Raw genomic sequence first — 18,997 nt, forward strand, 5'->3', positions numbered from 1 at the left:
GGGTTAATGGTTGGACTTGATCTTGAAGGTTGTTTCCAACTTTAGTGATTCTGTGATCATCAAGTCCAACCATCAAACCCAGCGTCACCATGCCCACTAAACCATGTCCTGAAGCTCAAAGCAAAGTCAGTCATGATCCAGACTATGATCCACCGCTGAGAGCATGCCAGCCAGAGACTCAGACTGATGACAGAACAACATTCAAGAGCAGGTTACGAACTTCAGCCACACTGCTGAGTGCTCCACAGGCTTTGACCTGCAGACGGGAACAAACTACGGAAAAACAACCCAAAACAAGCAAGCAAATTTGGTCACCAGGGATAAACAGCACGGGACAGTGACCTCCCTGGCTGACCGCAGTAACAACAGGAACGCTAACAACGCGCTGGAATAGGCTTTGCTCCCCTTGATGGCCTCTGTTTTCTCTTCCTGCTTCACCATGAGATTTCAGAGGAAAAAGATGGATAAAGGGAGCGTAACAACCCACAGGATCACGGAGATCTTCACCTGCAGGGTCACTGCTTTGGGGCAGTAGGGAGCATGTGAAATTTCACCTGCTGAGAGCTCTGTAAAGTGGCACCAGAGAGAGATCTCTGGAATGAATTCCCTCCTAGTTTCTACCGTGATCCAGAGAGTTAACAAAACACAACAAATCACACCAAACACAAGCCCCTGGTGTTAACTATACAGTAAGAACATTTATTTCATGTCGACACTTGTAAAAGAAACCTCTTCCAAGTCAGATGATTTGATATACAAATCAAAGCCACCGTACATTTTTCTTTTAGTCTGTCTATACCAAGCTCAAATTTATACAACATGAATGCTTGTTTCTGAAACAAAATTACAAATTAAATCATAACAAAATACACAAAATTGACTGGACCCTAAGTTTAATTCACTGAAAGAATTCTTCTTTCCTCCGATCACCTTGAACTCTGTTCTTCCCCAGCGTTATCCTCATTCTTCTGCTTGGCCATGAATTTCTGTAGAAACAAGGGTAGCCCATGAAAAAGATACTGCTGTGTTATTCTTCAGTCCACCATAAGATCATCTAAATACAGTGTAGGTTTCATAAACATGTCACCCAAATGTCAGCCTGCTCCTGATACCGGTAATGCGTGATCTGTACCAAAAAACACTCAAAAGCTCTGCTCACCAACTGACACACACACAGCCACCATGCGGTGAAGCTCCCGAGTGGAATTTTTTACAAAATATTAGGTATCAGGAGTTCACGTGACGACAGGGACCTGTGACTGGTCATGAAATATAAAATAGTAATTCAATATTCACCACAGGCTGTGTATTTCTTGTGCCCACCTTACAAAACTCTACGTCCGTAAGTATCTTCCCAGGTTTCTACCCCTCACATCAGCACCTCGCACAGGAAGGGTACACGCTGTGTCCGGGCCAGCTGGGTACTGCCGAGGCGGGGAGAGTTTTGACCACAACCAGTAAGTTTTCCAGCTGCCAAACTGACCTTTTGGTCATTTTATATTTGCAAGATCCTTCAGCCAGTCTGCAGCTTCAGCGAGACAGGAAATCCGACAAAACCATGCTTTTGGACACATCACTGCATGGTTCTTAAAATCACTTCTTAAAAAGGAAGAGCAGACAACAGCTATTCCCACGCCTTCCTAGATAAGGAAGGCTTTATGTAGGCAATGAGCTTGACTAATTTAACAATATCTGTGTCCAAGTTTAAAACTAAAACCCCTTGAAGTATTAATACGAGATCCCTAATGCCACTAGGAAATTACTAGCACTCGTTAAAGCAAACATTTTCAGAACAATATTCTTTTCAGCCCTGTGTGTTTGGAGAAGCTTCAGCATTACCTCCATGTTCTGCTGATGAAGCAGTGTCTTGCAGTGATTTTTCACAGACGTTTCATCTGCATAGAACAGCGAGCAGATCTGACAGAAAAAGCCAGCCTTTGGAACTAGGTAATCCAAATCTGAAGAGACAGCACACAACATTATCATTAACAAAACACGGCTTTAAACCATCCCATTAACAAAACACAGCTTTAAAAGAAAAACAACAAAAAAGATCAGATTCCTTTATCCAAATCTGTACAATTTGTTATTACTGGATGGAAGTCAGTTACATTTTTTCAGTATTCAAAAAAATTAGGCTTCTAATCCGAGTTGGTCACCTGCCCTATTTCAATAAACAGAGGAGGACACACGCTTTTCTGCAAATAGGACAACTGACCTTCTGGATCTGAAGCTCACTGCAACTACCTCGGCGTCTTTTGGCCTGAAAAGTATTTTATATACAACTCGTTTGCCAAGTTTAACCTCTGTCCTGCAGTGTGTTACGCAAGCATTTTCTGTCACGGAGAGTATTACACAAGCCATCAGGCGAGGATTCATATTTTCCTAGCAACCTCACTTGCAGTTCAAGTGTTATCAGTAGTTTTAGAGAAGTATTTTAGATGAGGATCTTGGAATATATAAAAAAATATAGACACACACACAGAGGTTAAAACCATGTAAGCAGTTCCTTCATTCCTATATATTGAGAGAGTTGGTAATAAATATAATAAAACTCATACCAGCATTAGAATAGTAAGTAGATATTATACTGCATAGAGATATAGAGATAGAGAGAGAGATGGAGAGAGAGAGAGAGAGATACAGAGATAGAGAGATAGAGAGATATAGCGAGAGATATGGAGATAGAGAGATATAGCGAGAGATATGGAGATATGAGGGGCGGGGGGGAGAGAGAGAGAGAGAGAGATGTTCCCCATCCCTGTAGGTATTTAAAAGATGTGCAGATGTGGCACTTAGGGACCTGGTTTAGCGGTGGACTTGGCAGTGTTAGGTTTACGGTTGGACTTCAACTTAAAAGATCTTTTCCAACCTAAATGACCCTATGATTCTATAAATAAATTAGCCTGCATTTGTAAATTAAATTTTAGGCTAAACAAACTTTCAATCTTGCTGCTGCTATTAAGTCAACAGCAGAAACATGTTAATCATGCATTTGTGGGAGCCACGACAAAAACAGAGCTTGTGGGCCATGACAGTTAAAAGTGGTCAGGAGGCAAACGAGGCATTTTCAAACGGGTAAGAAAGCTGTCTTCCAGCAAGAAAAGTATGGAGCATTTGGGGTGGGCTTTTTTGTTTTTACCTTTTGGAGTACTCTGCGTCTTTGATACATCTGAAGCAGCCCTTTTCGTTCGCTTAGGCTCTGGTTCTTTATCTCCTGATCCCAGCTGACCTACTGGAGGCCATAAATGAACGTTAAAACACAGGCATCTGCTACTTTAAAGGTATTCTATACCTAGCTGTAATGGTTCTTTACTGCTTGAAACAAACACCATCTCTACAGGCCTTGCTGCTTTCTACACTCTTCGGTTTGCTCTTTCCATAAAGCAGTTTTCAGGAGCTCCTGACATCAATCCCACAAGACTTCCAGGGCCAGCCCCGGTGCTGCGGCGAGTGACTCCAGAAGCGCTCCTGACCGCACGGCGCTCTTCACGCACCTACCACCGCCGCTCTCAGCTGCCTCCCTCTACAGCTCTTATCAGCAGTTTCAAATCAACCTTGGGTTATGATCACAAAGATCTCAACTTTGTTACAATACAAACCACGAAACTTTCTTGAATTTATCTACCTTGAGGTCCAACAGTAGCATTTCAGCCTCATTACGGAACCAGTCAAAACCAACAGAATACATTACCAGATTAACCAGCTCTAAGGAAAGATCAAAATTTTAATTAATTTTAATCAACATTTTAAGATTTTCTTCTGGAGACAAGGAGCTTGACAGTCTCTCCTCTATTACAAGACAAACAAGGTGTTTGTTTTTTAGACTATAAAAGCGGTCTAACTGGCAGGTGAAGAGTCACACATGAAAAGTATCTGGTTCCTTTCTAATTCTACGTTCAAATAATCTAGATACCAGGACGTCCCATAACAAGGTTAACGCAATAAATCCTTTCCCTTAACGACAAAACCCAGGAAGCTGTTGAAGGAACACAACAGACAGCATCACTCTTGCATCCCCTAGGCGTTTCAGCAGACCACGAGTATCTCACCGCATCATGCGACACGCGAAGTTTCAGATTTGCCGTGTGGCTCTGTACCAGCTGCGGTCCCTCATCGTTTGAGCCGCTGGCCTGAGGCAATCAATAAACTGTTTCCTATTTTGCTGTTGGAATCAGATTTTAAGACTCGAGTAATACAATTTTACCTGCTTCAACCTCTCCTTCCCAGTTTTCTTCCACTTCTCAAACTCGGGAGGATCTAGTCCTTTCCTAAGTCTACCTCTTTTGCCCAGGATTTTCACTCTACAGAGAGGAACTAAAACCACTTATTTACTGTGTATCAAATATATTTATTATAATTTGTCACTACCAGTTAGATCAGAAGACAGCTCAAGGGCGAGGATATTTTAAGAGGTCTTTTTACAGCTAACCTGCTAATAGAATACAGACAATATTTTGCAGTTGCAGTAAACACTTTTGTTAATCATGGGGAAGCTTATGTTCTGGAACACGATTAAAATGATATGTAACATTTAAATATTTTTGGGCGTGTACACAGTCAACTAATCCCTTTCCTAACGTTTACAGGAACCAAAGTTTAAAATACTCTGTTTTAAGCAAGATTGCTGCTGCTTCTGCAGCTCCTCCATATCCGCACTACTCAGCTTGCCTCTGCTGCGCAATGGGAGCGGGATGGCGGAAAAGCTTTTCCAGAACACTGAAACAAAAGGTGCTGTGTCAGCGCTCAGCTACAGCAGCAGAGGCAGAAAGAAAACTCAATACTGGTGGACTGCATCACACAGATCCTTCACCCACGCTTCGGCCAAAACTCTTCTCGTGTGTCGGTTATATATAGCTCTCCCTACTTGGCTCTGCGCTAGACTTTCTTAACCCTTTGCTAATTCCATGCTACAGATGTTCTACATTTTTTCTTCTAGATCCAGCTTGGAAGCTGTTACTGCTTTGTATCTGTGTGTCTATTCCGTTTGACTCGTTTTAATGAAGTTTGGCCCTGTAATTAAAGACTATAAATAATCTGTACAGTAGTTTAGCAGGCCTTGCATTAAAGGTGAGAAAAGAAACTATTTTCCCCAATTTTAGCCATCATAAACACCAAAGGAACATTTCAAATCAACATGCTACTTAATTTTACATCAAAAGAAACATGCATTGCAAAATGCATTAATAAAATACCCTACCTTCAGGCTGCTGTTCACTGTCAGTATCTTGTTTTTTCCCCCCAGCTCCTCTTTTATTAACTTTGTCAGAGATTTTGGGTTTTTCAGTCTCCTCTACTTGAAACAAGGATCTCTTTATGCTTTCCCTGTGCACTGGTTACAAGCATTTTATTGTCTATTTCCCCTCTGGAAGCCACGAGAGGTTCCTCACCTTTTGACTTTGAGATTGCAATAACGTCTTCTTCTGGACTCATATCTCCTAGAATTTCCATTTCTTCTGGTCCTGCAACAGCAACAATATCCTCCTCTTCTGGTCCTGCAATGGCAGCAATTTCTTCTTCTTCTGGCCCTGCAACAGCAACAATGTCTTCATCGTCCTCATCCTCGTTCAGATTTTTCCCTGGGAAAGTATTTTCTTCTTCCTCATCCTCCTCTCCAACTTCATCTACCGTAACAAAGTTTAGCTCCTCTTTTAGACGATTGAAATCAGCCAGAAAATCATCTTCATCTTCATTAACTTCATCCAAAGTCACTAGTGGGTTATCTTCATTGTCCTCTTGTATTTCATCTACTGTCACTAAAGCACTAGGATCATCAGGCACCTGAGACGAAGCACCATCTCCAGTATCCTCAGCAGCCACTTTATCATCCTCCTTGCATTTCAGCACATCCTCAATATTCAAGTCTGTAGGCTCATTGAGAGGCAGCTCTTCTACTTCACCGATTTCATCTACAGTTACCAAGGGTTCAGCTTTCAAATCACGCTCCTCAAAAACTGACCTAGGGACATCTTTATGAGAACCAAGGTCCTCCTGTTCAGATATCTCATCCAAAGTAACAAGCGACTGCGGATCCTTCACTGCTTCTGACATAAGTTCTTCTTCTTCAAGCACTTCATCCACTACAACCAGGCCCTGTGGGTCGCTGAGCGCTTCTAGACTAGCGACTCCCATTAGCTGTGCAGTCATATCCTCCTCCTCACCGATCTCGTCCAAAGTGACAAAAGAGAGCTCGCTTTCAGCAATGCGTGCCGTGGAGCTTTTCCCTTTCCTTCTCTTAGAACTAGGCTCTGAAGAGGAATTGTTTTTAGCACCATCTTTTCTCTTTCCCCTCGGTGGATTTCGCCGTGTTTTAATGGGAGACTCGATTTCCTCTACGACCTCATCCACAGTAACAAATTCATCCAGGTTAAACGGAAACAGCTCTTCTTCCTAGAAAGCGTAAAAATGTGAATATTACAAAGTTTAACGTTCACCCAGTGACAAAAACACCTCCATCCACAGGGTGCTTAATGAAAAATGTCTACACACTGAAGCTGTCTGAAGGGGAGAAAAAAATGCGACTTAAGAGTAGAAAAAATTTTCAGGCCTTCAGTCTCATGTGGAAGAGTTTTTGTTATCAGTATTTGCGTTAAGCAAGCAGATTTAGTTCAGAAATCCAAAGCATTTTTCAAAAACACAGATGGATGAACAGACAAAATTTAAGTCTCTTAAAAGAACTGGGCCAATGCCCTGAAACTCATGTATAGTTTTCCACTCACTTGCAGGAAGACTAGTGAAAACCTGAACACCTCCAAAGCATCCTTCAAAAACACCAGCATCTTCTGTCATAGCTCATTCCCCTCCCTAAGCATATGCTGTTGGCTGCTACTACAACACAGGAGACGACATTAGATGTTTCGATCCAGCAAAGCCATTCTGTGTCCTGGTGACTACTCCCCGTTTCATCTCCCAACAAACATTCCTGTTTCAGAGAGGTTCTCCAGTGGCCCTGCGCTCCAGCCCAGGAAAGGGCTCCCAGTACTGGAACCTCCCCTTGTTTCTCTATAACCAACACGTGCAAGATAATTTTCTCCTTTCTGTTAAGGTCTGACTAAGCCGCACAGACGCTCTAGCACTCGCTGCTCCTCCTTGTGCCAGCTGTATTTTGTTAGGGGCCGGGGGCAAGCTCCAGTTTTCTGGCAAATGCCTGGCTGCATTTTTATGTTTAAGATGACAGAGCCTGACGCTTTGTAATTCTCCTCAGTCAGCGGCATGCTCTTACTGGAGCACGTCTTGCATCTAAAACTCCTCCTACCCCGCCGCTCGACCATGCCAGCTTCCATCGGGGCTCACACAATTTATTCTAGGACCACTGGAAAGGATTATAAGCAATTTAATGCCATATGCAGCTGAGACAATCTGGAGGAGGATATATGTATACCTGTTGAATTTAATAACAGGCTGAATTAACCCAAATTACTTTTAGGTTATTTGAATAAAGAGTAGTCATGTTTTTGGAACAGAGCATTATACTTTGTTCACTGTGAAATAGCTATGCTTTTATAATCAGGACAGTAGGATACAGTAGATAAGATCTGTACCTGAAGTCAATTAATAAATTAATTTTAGAGAGTAAAATGCATCCAAATATCCATTCCACCCCAAATTATGCATTCAATTTCTTCAATGAACGATTCTGAATCCTCCCCCACCCCCGCAAATTATTCCATCCTATCATCAAATACTGGTCGGTATCTAACGAAGAAAAGTGAAAAAAACCTTGTCAAAGCAGAATTTTAAAGGCCAAGGCAAGATGAACTTTCCTCCATTAGAGAGTAAGACTGCAGCTAAGGAATAGTAAGAACAAGCCTCCAGCAGAAAAAGTAATCTGAAATTCAAAGGCTATATGCCTTTTCTCCCCTTTCTTTTTTAAAAAGCTAACAAACACTAGGAATAATGTGTGCTTCCACCCACATTCTGATGCAGAAACTTGAGGAATATTTAACGCAAGGTGGGCACAGCGAAGAAAATGAAAGAAAATATCTGATTACATTTCCACTGAAATCAAATGTTACCCTCTTCTTTCTTCCATGAAAAGGAGAACACAGATCTTGGTTCTTATCAGCTGTGTAACAGTGAAGAATAAAGCAGTAAGAAGTAACTGACATTACAAAGACTTTTTTTCAAAGGGTGCAGACTTTACTCTTAGGGATTCACAAACACATCTGGAACATCTGATACGGAAGCATTCTGTTACCATCACTACCATCAACCTCACAAACACACTGTGCTGGTGATGCGAGAAGTTTATGTGGGTTAAGATTAACAAAAAGGATTCAGGTCTCCAACTTTCTCTCAGAAATCCCTTTTCCATAGGGACCCACTACTCACCTAGTTGACCTTTGATTTGATCCTGTAATGCTACTACTACAAACTCATCGATACGGATTTTTATTACCTTCTTTCTGCTTTTCTTTCCCAAAGCCCAAGCTATCTACGACAGAGAGAGAGCATATCTTTTCACCTTCCTGTAAAAACGCAGACTGAGCAGTTTGGCCTATAGGCTCCCAAGCTCTTCTTCCAACCAAGCCTGCACCAAAAATTTATAGTAATCCTTGCTTTGCAGAACAACCCACTGGAAATATCTTTGCATGGAAGAGGCACCATGGATGGAGATGTTCTGACTACCTCCTGTTGTACAAAATCATTTATAAACTTCAGCCTGCCTTCCTCTTCTCACAAGTGTGATGATAAATAAAGATCTTATGCCGGCAAATGGGGAACCAATGAATTCATTCTCTCAAACAAATTATATCCAAGACCAAAAAATATCTCCGCTTAACACTCACTTCCAGAATTAAGTTTCTCTTCCAAATTACTTGTCTTTACAGCTTTATGCCTGTCATCTGTAATAACTAGTAATACGAAAAACTCCCCAGGGAAGGACAGTAAAGATTCTTAGTACACACACACACGTGCACATTCAAGACAATCTGTACTTTGAGTTCAGTTACGGTTACATCCTTACCTCCTTTTGTTTTGCACTGCTGCTAGTGCCACTTTTTGAAGTTTTAGTGTTGCCACCAACAGAAGCCTGCAAAATTAGACAAAAGTTCACATGAAATCAGTTAAGCCAACTAACCTATCCATAAGAGAAAAAATAATTTTAAAATTCAGCTACTTTTTCCCTTAATGAATTTTAAGTTGTCCAGATTGCTGCTTCTGATCACATGCTTGGCAAATACAGAACTAAGCCAGCCGTCAGCGGTAGAGTCCAGGCATACAGTCTCTAGCAACAAGTCACAGGTAACACCTTGCTTAGTAGCCTCTCTTCAGTAACCAGCGTCTGTGCAGGACTTGACAAAGCAAATACCAGCTCATAAAAGGACAGAAAGCTTACTCACTCCCATTCAGAACTAATCCAAGAACATAAAGTTGTGACACTCAATAAAGACTCGCTTCAAAAATACCTTCCCGCAATTTTTTCCAAGTAGCATTTTCAAACCAGTTACATACTTGCGTTGCACACACTGCATCTAAAAGCAACTGGTTGCCCACCATCTCGCTAGTCCAACTTGTCTGTTGGCCCAAACCAGCTGAGAGATTTATGGAAAAGGGAAGGGGAACATAATCTCATTGTCCCATACTCAACATCTGAGAGAAGCATGGAGTTAGTTACTGATCAGGCACACTGAACCGGCCTTCCTGCCCTCCTCACCTTATTGCTGTTGTTGTCTTTCTTCATGCTGGATGATCTACTCTCTCCCTCTTGAGACTGTTTTGAACTAGCCCTAGATTCCACTCGTGAGTCCTTCTCTTGCTGAGATGAATTCCTCCCATTGCCTCCCTTTCCATCAACAACAGAACTTCTGCTCACTTTGCATTTGCCGCTGCCATCTCCTGGGCTTGATCGGCTGCCACCAGGTCGCTGATGACCCTCTTCTTTTGATGCGATCCTCTTCTCCACCTCCACTTGGCCTTGGGTCTCAGGTTTCGAGAGAGCTTTCTGCTCCCCTCCTTTACACAGGGAAGGCTCATTTCTCTGTACTGGAACCCTTGACTTTGATATATCCGGAAGAGACACGACTGCCTTTAAAATCGTTTTACCAACAGAGGAAGATTCCTTGACAGACAAAGAGGAGTTTAACGTAACTGCGTTGCAGACTTCATCAGGTTTTGCTGGTCCTGTTCCTTTATTTTGATGTGCTTTGATTAAACTTCCCTTGTTCTCATTGACAGCATTTGCAGCGTTTTCCACAGCAGCCCTAACCTTGGCCACAAATTTTGCAAGTCTCTTCTCTGTCTCTGCCCCAGTCTTGACCAAAAGCTTTTCAGGGTTCTCCTCTGCAGCTCTTCCAACTGTGAGCGCAGACTCTTCTGGTTTCACCTCTGTGCCTGCTCCCGCTATGTCCAGTTTCTTCTCCATGGCCGACCCAGATCTTAGTACAGGTTTCTTCTCCGTTATCTGAGTTACAGGCATCTCATGTTCGGTTTTCATCGCGTCAGAAACAAGCTTTTTTTCAGGAGCATCCAACTTGTTTGTTGGTGTGACAACAGGTGACACCACCTCCACTGAAGCTGCATCAGAATCAGGGGGCTCCGCTTCAGGGACGGCGCCCATCGATGCCCCTGCTGCCGGCTGCACAGCACAATCTGATGGCACATCTTCAGCCTTGCCTACGTTGGACAATTCTTCTGGTGGTTCAAAGGCAGGAGCAGACAACTCTTCAACTTTCTCTTTAATTTCCTTCTCTGATGCAGATACAACAGCAGATTCAAACAGCTCCGGTTCAGTATTGTCTTTAACTGCCTCTTCTTTCTCCACCTTGGAAGAAGGCAGCAGCATCTCTTCTGACTTCACTTCAGATGATTCAGTATCAGCAGATTTGATAGATGCCACAGTAGCTTCAGCTCCAGTGCCCGCTTTCTCCACAGACGTTTCTGCCAGTCTTGGAGCAGATGCCCTTCCTGCTCCTTCAAGATGGGACTCAGAGGGCTCTATCTGTACTGCTGACATCCCGTCTTTGACATTAGAGATGGAAATGGGTCCTTTCTTTGCCACACTAGGCTCTACTGGAGGATTAGCAGCTGCTGTTTGCACCACTCCTGATCCCTCTGGATATTTTTTCAAGCCAGAGCTAAATGCATTTAAAAAAAACAGAAGAAATCAAACTATGTTGAGAATTCTACAGTTAGCAGTAACCTCTTGACGCCAATGGTGGGGGATTTCCTGATGCATTAGTGCTTAGCATTTGGAAATCTAGCCTATCAGTGTTAAAATGGTTAAAAATATTGAGGCGAATAGCTGATTAGTTTTATGCTTCTGTTTAATCCACCTCAGCACCACGAGCCTCTTACACTTCGAATTACATTACTTGTAGTCAGACCTCTCAAGGTAGCACTCACTACAGATGTGCCCCGTGAGCTCAGCACTGGCACAAACTCCTAAAATTTAGATCCCCTGATGCAAGGCAGACTGTGAAAGCGTATATACAGCAAAAATAAAGCTTCAGTCTCCCTGTATAAAGGAATTACCATCGTTTTATGTTTGAAGACAGCAGACTCTGCAGTCACCAACCTGGAGAACTCTTCCAGTAGCTAGGAGTCTGAGGTTTGTTCACAGTTTTTGGTTCAGGTTTGGGGGGAGGGAAGGGTTGCTTTGTTTTTAAACTGCATTGACCTCGCACAATAGTGGGGAACACAATACACGCACAGAGGCTCCTTTTGGCCAGGCTCTGTTTTCACTGTATAATCCCACTGTCAGCTCCCAGGATAATAAAGCCCAAGATGACAATGCAGAGGATAGCGGTTTTCAGAGAACTGGAGTTACAGTAAGTGCATTATTCTTCTCTGAAAGAAAGAATCCTCCGTAGATGATCTTGGGAGACACTGAAATTAGAGATGGCTGTGCCCCTTTTCCCACAAAGCTCGAGAAAACGAGCATCTCAACACCTCATGCATCTCTAGATGGAAAAGTGCCAAAATACCAATGCTGACAATCTCGCAAAGTGTCAAAACAAACACAAAAGCAGCAAACACATAATTAATCAGTGATTATGCACAATGGAGCAGCCTGCGCTATGGTTTCTCAGAACCTATGCATATGAATAAAGGGTGCACATTCATATAAACCCTCATGAAAATAATAAAAAAAGAGCAGAGAAGTCTGCCATTTAGGTAATACTCCTAGCATGAAGTGAGCAAAAAAAAGGGAGGCTAGATCAAATGGAACGCAGCGCTGAAGGAAATGCTAACTCTTGAAGCAGCCAGATGCAAGGGTTAACAAGACAAAGACACAATACATGGAGTCAACAGAAAGATGAAAAACAGGCAAATTCAGTTAACATCTGTGCTATGCAAGCACAACAAAAACACCAGTCTTGAAGGTTTCCTCCAGACCCGAGGGCACTCTCCTCTGCTGCTACAAAATGCAAGAGGAAAGAGAAGAAAGGGTATGAATTCTGCTTCAAAACCTCTTTCACAAGACCAATTTAAAATTGGCATAGATGTAATAGGTCATGACTAGGCATCAGATGGATACTTGCAGCGCACTATGAGGGACTCCTCCCCCAGCACAGCGGCAGGACCGCAGCGTTCCGCGGCTTGGCAGGCAGCGCTGGCAGGAGCGATGGAGCGTGCGTGCTCCCAGCAGTGCCCCGCAAAATGCTGGGAATCTCCTTCAGAGCCCAAGCGGCTCAACTCACAGTAACTGAAGTGTTATGAAAGAAAAGCACCCTCTCTCGTTCAAACATCGCGCTCATCTCTAACAGGCTCCTTAACCTGTAATCAATTTAAACCTGCAAATGTTTTGGGCTAAGCGTGCCTCAGGAGCAGCTAAGCAGTCAGGGCTGATCTGCTTGTTACGCCACAGTATCAGTTTATTCAGTCACAACACAGAAGATATTTTGACATCGATTAAACGTTGTTTTGTGTTTCAAAAGCAAAAACTATTTCAGTCAATCTTCTCTTCTATTTGAGCATCCTACAGACCACGGAGATTTGTGTCTCGCATGCCTGTGTAGCAAAACGTTACCTGGGTAAGTCAGAGTACAAAGCCCAGAAGTGCAGCTCTGAAAGCCCAGGTTTGTCACTGATGCGTAGAAAGCTCAATTAAATAAAAGTCTCGCTAAACTGTACCCCATGGCCTCCCGTTATACGCTTTTTGCAGGGAACAGAAAAATGTCAGTGAACACTGGAAGCATACACTAACTACGCAGCTTACAGTGAGTAGCGGACACATATCATCCTCTACACAATTCAAATGAGATATTAGTCTCCGAATCCTCTAGACTTTATGCCTCCTTTCATGCCAACAGCCACTCTGTGCCTTCCACAAAGCCCTGGTGGCCTCCAAAATACACTGATAGATTCAAACCAGGCTGCGAAGCAGTGGAAGGAGAGCTCTGCAGAGGCAGTAATGCGCAGAGGGCAGGATGAGTGAGCCTGATGAAGCATCAAGGGGCTTGAAGTAACACTGTTAGGCATTGGGAAAGAAACAGCGCGCAGACCTGCAAGACAGATTTTCTGCACAGAAGTTAGCGTAGAGGGCAAAACCAGCAAGACCTGGTGCCCAGTTTCTCCACAGGACGTTCCTCTCAGGCATTACTGCCTGAGTTAGCGAGGGAAAGGCTCGGAGAGTTCAGTCCTAGAGATGCCAGCATAGAGGCTGTGTCACAACAGAGACACAACCTGCTTCCTACACGTCAGCTCAGGATTAAAAGGAGCAGTGGGATGGTCCTTGAGCCTTAACCCAGCCAAGAAAAGTTTCAGCTATTTTAGCTGAAGAAAACAAATCCCAACAAAATGCATCAGCATCCTTGAAAAGAGCGGAGGCTTCACGTAAGCGCGTCGGCCACCTCAGCCGCAAGGTTAGATGAACTACCTCCTCAGGTTGGACAGCAACAGAGCTTCCAGAAGTATTCCAAAGCTTTAAGATCATCTCAGGCAACCGAGAGGGCAGCCCCTTCTGCTCCCCAAATTTTGCTACTCCTTCCCTCCCCAGAAACACATGACAAGGTGTTCCCATATAAATAATATTAAAGATATTTTCTGCTTCTCATAAAAATGTAGCTCAAAAGAGTAACTGATGAGGTCACAAAAGCTGACAAGGAGAAGACGGTTGCCTCAGACAAGGAGACAGTGCAGGGCATTATTTGTAGGGTAAGAACATCAGTTTTCCCATCTGTTCAGCAGCCACAGCAGGATGCTGGCCAGGAGCTGGGCTTCATGAGGGAGTCACTTGTTTTGATTAACTACCACCGCTAGCTAAAGCCCACCAGTCTGGATCCAAAAAGGTTACCTGCATGTCTGCCTACGCGTGAGTCAGCGACAGTTCGGAAACCAAATGCTTCCAAGATTGACTAGGGCCTGAGTAGAACTTCCATTAAATTAGGAGTGCCTAACTTTACTTTTGAAAGAAACAGGTTTTGGAAACACAGTAGCAGTCCATGATAGCTTAATGGCATTACTTGAAATCGAAGTTTAGGACCATTATTACACAGTGGCTTTTTTTTTTAATGATAAAACTTATCCAGAAATATAGATTTGAGTGACAGAATGTGTTTTAAGGCATATTTGTTAACAAGAACTCTTATAATGATCTATCCATTTATAAAAGTACTCCCAAAACATGAAACAAGACTCTAAAACCAACAAATAGTTCCTCCACAATTAGAAATTTTACTACACGCAATGTCCATAAAATAATTCTAAATGGAACATACCAAAATCACCATTTCCCATTTCTAGGTTCTGATGTTAATATAGCATCTAAACATTTTTTAAAATCAATTCAGGGCCCTGTATCACAGCATGAAGTTAATGTTAATAAGTTAAACAAGGAAGTTTCAGTTTATTTTTAGCATTTGGAAACAGAAACAATAGAGCCAGGTGCTCTGACAGAGGAAAGCACTGTAGGACGAAATAAAGCAATCACTTCCTGGTTAAATACAACAAAAAATTGTCTTACCAACATGTATATCCAAACACACTTTCCAGGACCTGTGATAAAATCCTGGCTAAATTAGTAAAACAATAACAACTCAACAAACTACACAGAAAACAGGATTTCACCCCATTTGTCCATGTTCTTTCAAAGAAATCACAAACATTACAGCTCTACAGCAATATACTACACGTCCTGCACACACAGAACACACAGAAGCTTGAAAGAAGTAACAGCAGGTAACAGTTGATGGATCTCACAGCGGGCCTTTTCATCAAGCTTAGTTGGAAAGATGGCTCAGCAATCTGCTTAATTTTGGATATTCATTCCACGAACAGTATAGATATATAAAAAACCACATTAAATACGTGAAAGGCATACCTTCCTTTGCTTGGTTCCTCCTTCTTCACTTCTTTTTTCACAACTTCAGCCTGGAAGGCAAAAATCAGGGTTCAGTATCTATGACTTTCAGAAGTAGCAGCAGAGAATTTGCATAACCCAGCTAATTAATAACACCATGACCTCAAATTTAGGCATGTATCACCTGAAAGATCAAATGACAGTAAATTGTTCTAAAACTGTTCCCCGCCAAACACATACTTCGTAAGATGACAAATAGAAGTGCAAGGCAGTGTAAGAGATTTTACTAAAAGTTTGCCAGACAGAACACACAGCACACCACTAACTGCTTTGTTCGCCTCATCTTCAACACTGTCATGTTTCTGAGCAGAATTAGCTTTTGGTCTGTGATATATTTGGGGGAGAGGGATGTTAAATGCATCTTTTCCCAGGCAACACCTTCTTTCCTGTATTGGCTGCAGAGCTCAGGGTGAATACAGTTAGCCTGGCAGGTGAATACTATACAAAAAACAGCATCACATCTTTTCTAAAGACAAATTATATTCCAACTCAAGCAATTATCTACAGAAAACCCAAGGCCAGATTCTATTCCTTAAAACTTGCTAATGTAGCATTCATTTCTCGTAGGACAACTGCACCTTTCTGCTATGTAAAATAAACTTATAATAAATGTGAAATGAAATAATGTCTTCTGAAAAAAAGATAACCACAAACCATTCAAGCTCTGCAGCTCTCACACTTAGTAGCACAGGTCCAAGCAATCAAAAAAACCCCACAACTTTAAAAACTCAGTGTTGAAATCTTAATCTCTTTTCTGAAGGCATTCTATAAGCAAATTTGAAGATTATCACTATTAGAAAGAACATCAGATAAATTCAGTGCACATAGAATTCACTTTCATCTTTTATTTATGCACATAATTCCAAAGCCTTCAGTCTTCCTTTTCTAAAAATATGTATTCCAGAGATAAGTGCCAAAAGTAATTTGATCATGTTATAATGAATTAAAAATTATTTTCTTTTTCCTTCAGACTGGCTCCTGAATGAAAGGCTTCTAGAGAAAATAGCTTACGGCAAATGGAGCTACAAGTTTAATGTTCCTATGGTACCTAGGCATGTAATACAGAGTCTGGCAACATAACCCAGAAGATGGAGAAGAGGTAACGGAATCCAAATGCAGTGAAGAATAACAGATGGAAAAAACTCCGTCTTCCCTCTTATCAGTGGGACCAGGCATTTTTCTCTCCACCTCAGATATAGATAAAAATAAAGATTAGGAGTGTATCTCCAAAATACAAATTTATTTGAACATTTGTGCAAAAGTCGTCAGAGTTGCATTGACAAAGACTGGAACGACACCAGTTGCAGCCATGCTGCGCGATGCTGTATTCCAGCTGCACAACCTCCTTCACCGTTACAGGAGCTTCCTCAGATTTTTGTTATTTCAGCAGTATTAAATCCAGACATTTATCAGCAAAATTACAGAAATGAAACTATAATGTGATTAAGCGAGCACTTACATTACTGCTGTTACTATGCCACTGGCACCAGTTACTGCTATCTGGCTGGTCAACCTCTCTAAATCAGACAAGCACTCTGTATCACCCCGAGTGCGCAGCTGGAAAGAAATATTATTTTGAAAACAGTGTGTGAATGCCATTCTTTGTTGGCATTGAACTCTAGTCTGATGAAACATTTATAGTGACAAAGGCACGTTATTCTGTTGCTACACAAGATACAGGGAACAGCTGTAAAAAGCTGATTTGAATCACGAAGTGTTCCCACAGTGCATCCCTGACAGACATTCCTTCATGTGAGCACTTTAATGAATGATATTTCGCTTAAGCTCCATTAGCACTGAAGAATATTATTTACATTTTCTAGAGTTAAGGAAAAGCTCATAAGCCTGAAGATTTGGTTATTTACCTCAGCTACAAAGTTAGCCTAAAAAAAATACTATTCTCAAACGGATCTGACATAATCAAACACAATTATACTTTATGTTGTTAAAAATGATCTGAAGTTCACCATATAAATTGAAACACAAAATAAAGTGGCTTGGAAGAATCATCAAATAGAATCACAGACTGGTTTGGGTGGGAAGGGACCTCTAAAGGGCATCTGGTGTAACCCCTGCCATGGGCAGGGACATCTGCACCCAGGGCAGGGTGCTCAGAGCCCCACCCAGGCTGACCTGGGATGTTCCCAGGGATGGGGCATCCACCACCTCTCAGGGCAACCTGGGCCAGGGGTTCACCACCCTCATTGAGAAACATTTCTTCCTTGTATCTAGTCTAAATCTCCCCTCTTTCAGTTTAAAACTGTTACCCTTGTCCTGTCGCTACAGGCCCTGCTAAACAGTCCGTCCCCATCTCTCTCCCCAGCCCCTCTCAGCCCCGGCAGCTCCAGGAAAGGTTCCCCCCCCCAGCTCTCCCAGCCTGTCCTCCCAGCAGAGCTGTTCCAGCCCTCGGAGCGGTGCTGGGGCCTCCTCTGGCCCCGCTCCAGCAGAAGAGCATGTCATATCCCATACAAAACAGTCAGCAATGGGGAGAATCATCCCTGCAAATGGAGAAGAGGAGAAAGAGAGAAAAAAAGAAACCTCTTGGAACACTAATCCAGGCTCTTGCTTCTAGCTGAAAAGAGGACCGTATGCACCCACACTCACCAGATTTTAGCTATCAGCACTTTACCTGCAGTGGGTGCCCACCCTGCATCAGAGGTCCCAAGGGACACGAGCCAGCCCACCTCACCCCACCCCTGCCAAACCGACAGCACCACGCCTCCACACTCATCTGGTCGAGACGCAGCGTTCAGAAGGAAAGCTCCCTGACTCAAATATGTAATTAAAAAGCATTTTCAGTGTTATTATAGTGACTCTAAGCTAGCAGAAACTTTGATGGGAGGGTCGCTCCTGATGAACAAACTATGCCCCTTCAGCCACAGACAAAGGCCCAGAACAAGAGGGTGGGAAGATCTGGGAAGGTAGGCTGATCACGGAATCTCTGCCGACATTTCAAAGAGTCACACTTACCAAAAGGGAAACCACTAACTGATTTTACGCAGGCGAAACTCTGCACGTGCACAGTAGCTGCTGACTTACTTAAAGGGGCACGATGAATCCACTCAAAACACATGTGTGTCCAAATCACATCCGGTCGTGCATCGTTGTTTGTCCTACACCATCACAGGTGCAACTCGACGACTATGGCAGGACTGCCCTACCAGAAATGTAATGCCTAAATTCTCTGCTGACACAGTATGTCTCTAAAAACATGAATCCTCAACACTGTACAGCTACCCCACAGACTTTGTGAATAAGGATGCTTTTCAATAAAACCAAAGAAATTGCCAATACAGTAGAGAACAGCATCACAGAATCATTAAGGTTGGAAAACACCTTTAAGATCACCACGCCCACTAAACCATGTCCCGACGTGCCACGTCCACACATTTTTTGAACACCTCCAGTGATGGTGACTCCACCATCTCCCCGGGCAGCCTGTGCCAATGCTTGACCACTCTCTCAGTAAAGAAATTTTTCCTAATATCCGATCTAAACCTCCTCTGGCACAACTCGAGGCAGTTTCCTCTCGTCCTGTCGCCGGTTACGTGGGAGAAGAGACCAACACCCACCTCACCACAACCCCCTCTCAGGCAGTTGCAGAGAGCGATGAGGGCTCCCCTCAGCCTCCTCTTCTCCAGACTGAACACCCCCAGCTCCCTCAGCCGCTCCCCATCAGCCTTGTTCTCCAGG

The 18,997-nt window shown here is 42.9% G+C and overlaps 1 protein-coding gene across 1 annotated transcript in view; it reads right to left on the reverse strand.

The window, feature by feature from the left end:
* Positions 1 to 926: 926 nt before the first annotated feature.
* Positions 927 to 18,997, reverse strand: part of ZNF638 (zinc finger protein 638) — a gene marked incomplete at its 5' end in the record, with an annotated part of 29,031 nt that continues 10,960 nt past the window's right edge. Inside the window, 8 exons of the mRNA XM_010287096.1 lie at positions 927 to 986; positions 1,840 to 1,958; positions 3,143 to 3,232; positions 5,391 to 6,103; positions 6,137 to 6,390; positions 8,969 to 9,034; positions 9,659 to 11,078; positions 15,266 to 15,315. Coding sequence (XP_010285398.1) covers positions 927 to 986; positions 1,840 to 1,958; positions 3,143 to 3,232; positions 5,391 to 6,103; positions 6,137 to 6,390; positions 8,969 to 9,034; positions 9,659 to 11,078; positions 15,266 to 15,315 — 2,772 coding nt within the window. The remainder of the gene's footprint in view (positions 987 to 1,839; positions 1,959 to 3,142; positions 3,233 to 5,390; positions 6,104 to 6,136; positions 6,391 to 8,968; positions 9,035 to 9,658; positions 11,079 to 15,265; positions 15,316 to 18,997) is intronic.

The sequence above is a fragment of the Phaethon lepturus genome, unplaced genomic scaffold, assembly GCF_000687285.1.
Source record: "Phaethon lepturus isolate BGI_N335 unplaced genomic scaffold, ASM68728v1 scaffold45195, whole genome shotgun sequence".
Taxonomy (NCBI): domain Eukaryota; kingdom Metazoa; phylum Chordata; class Aves; order Phaethontiformes; family Phaethontidae; genus Phaethon; species Phaethon lepturus.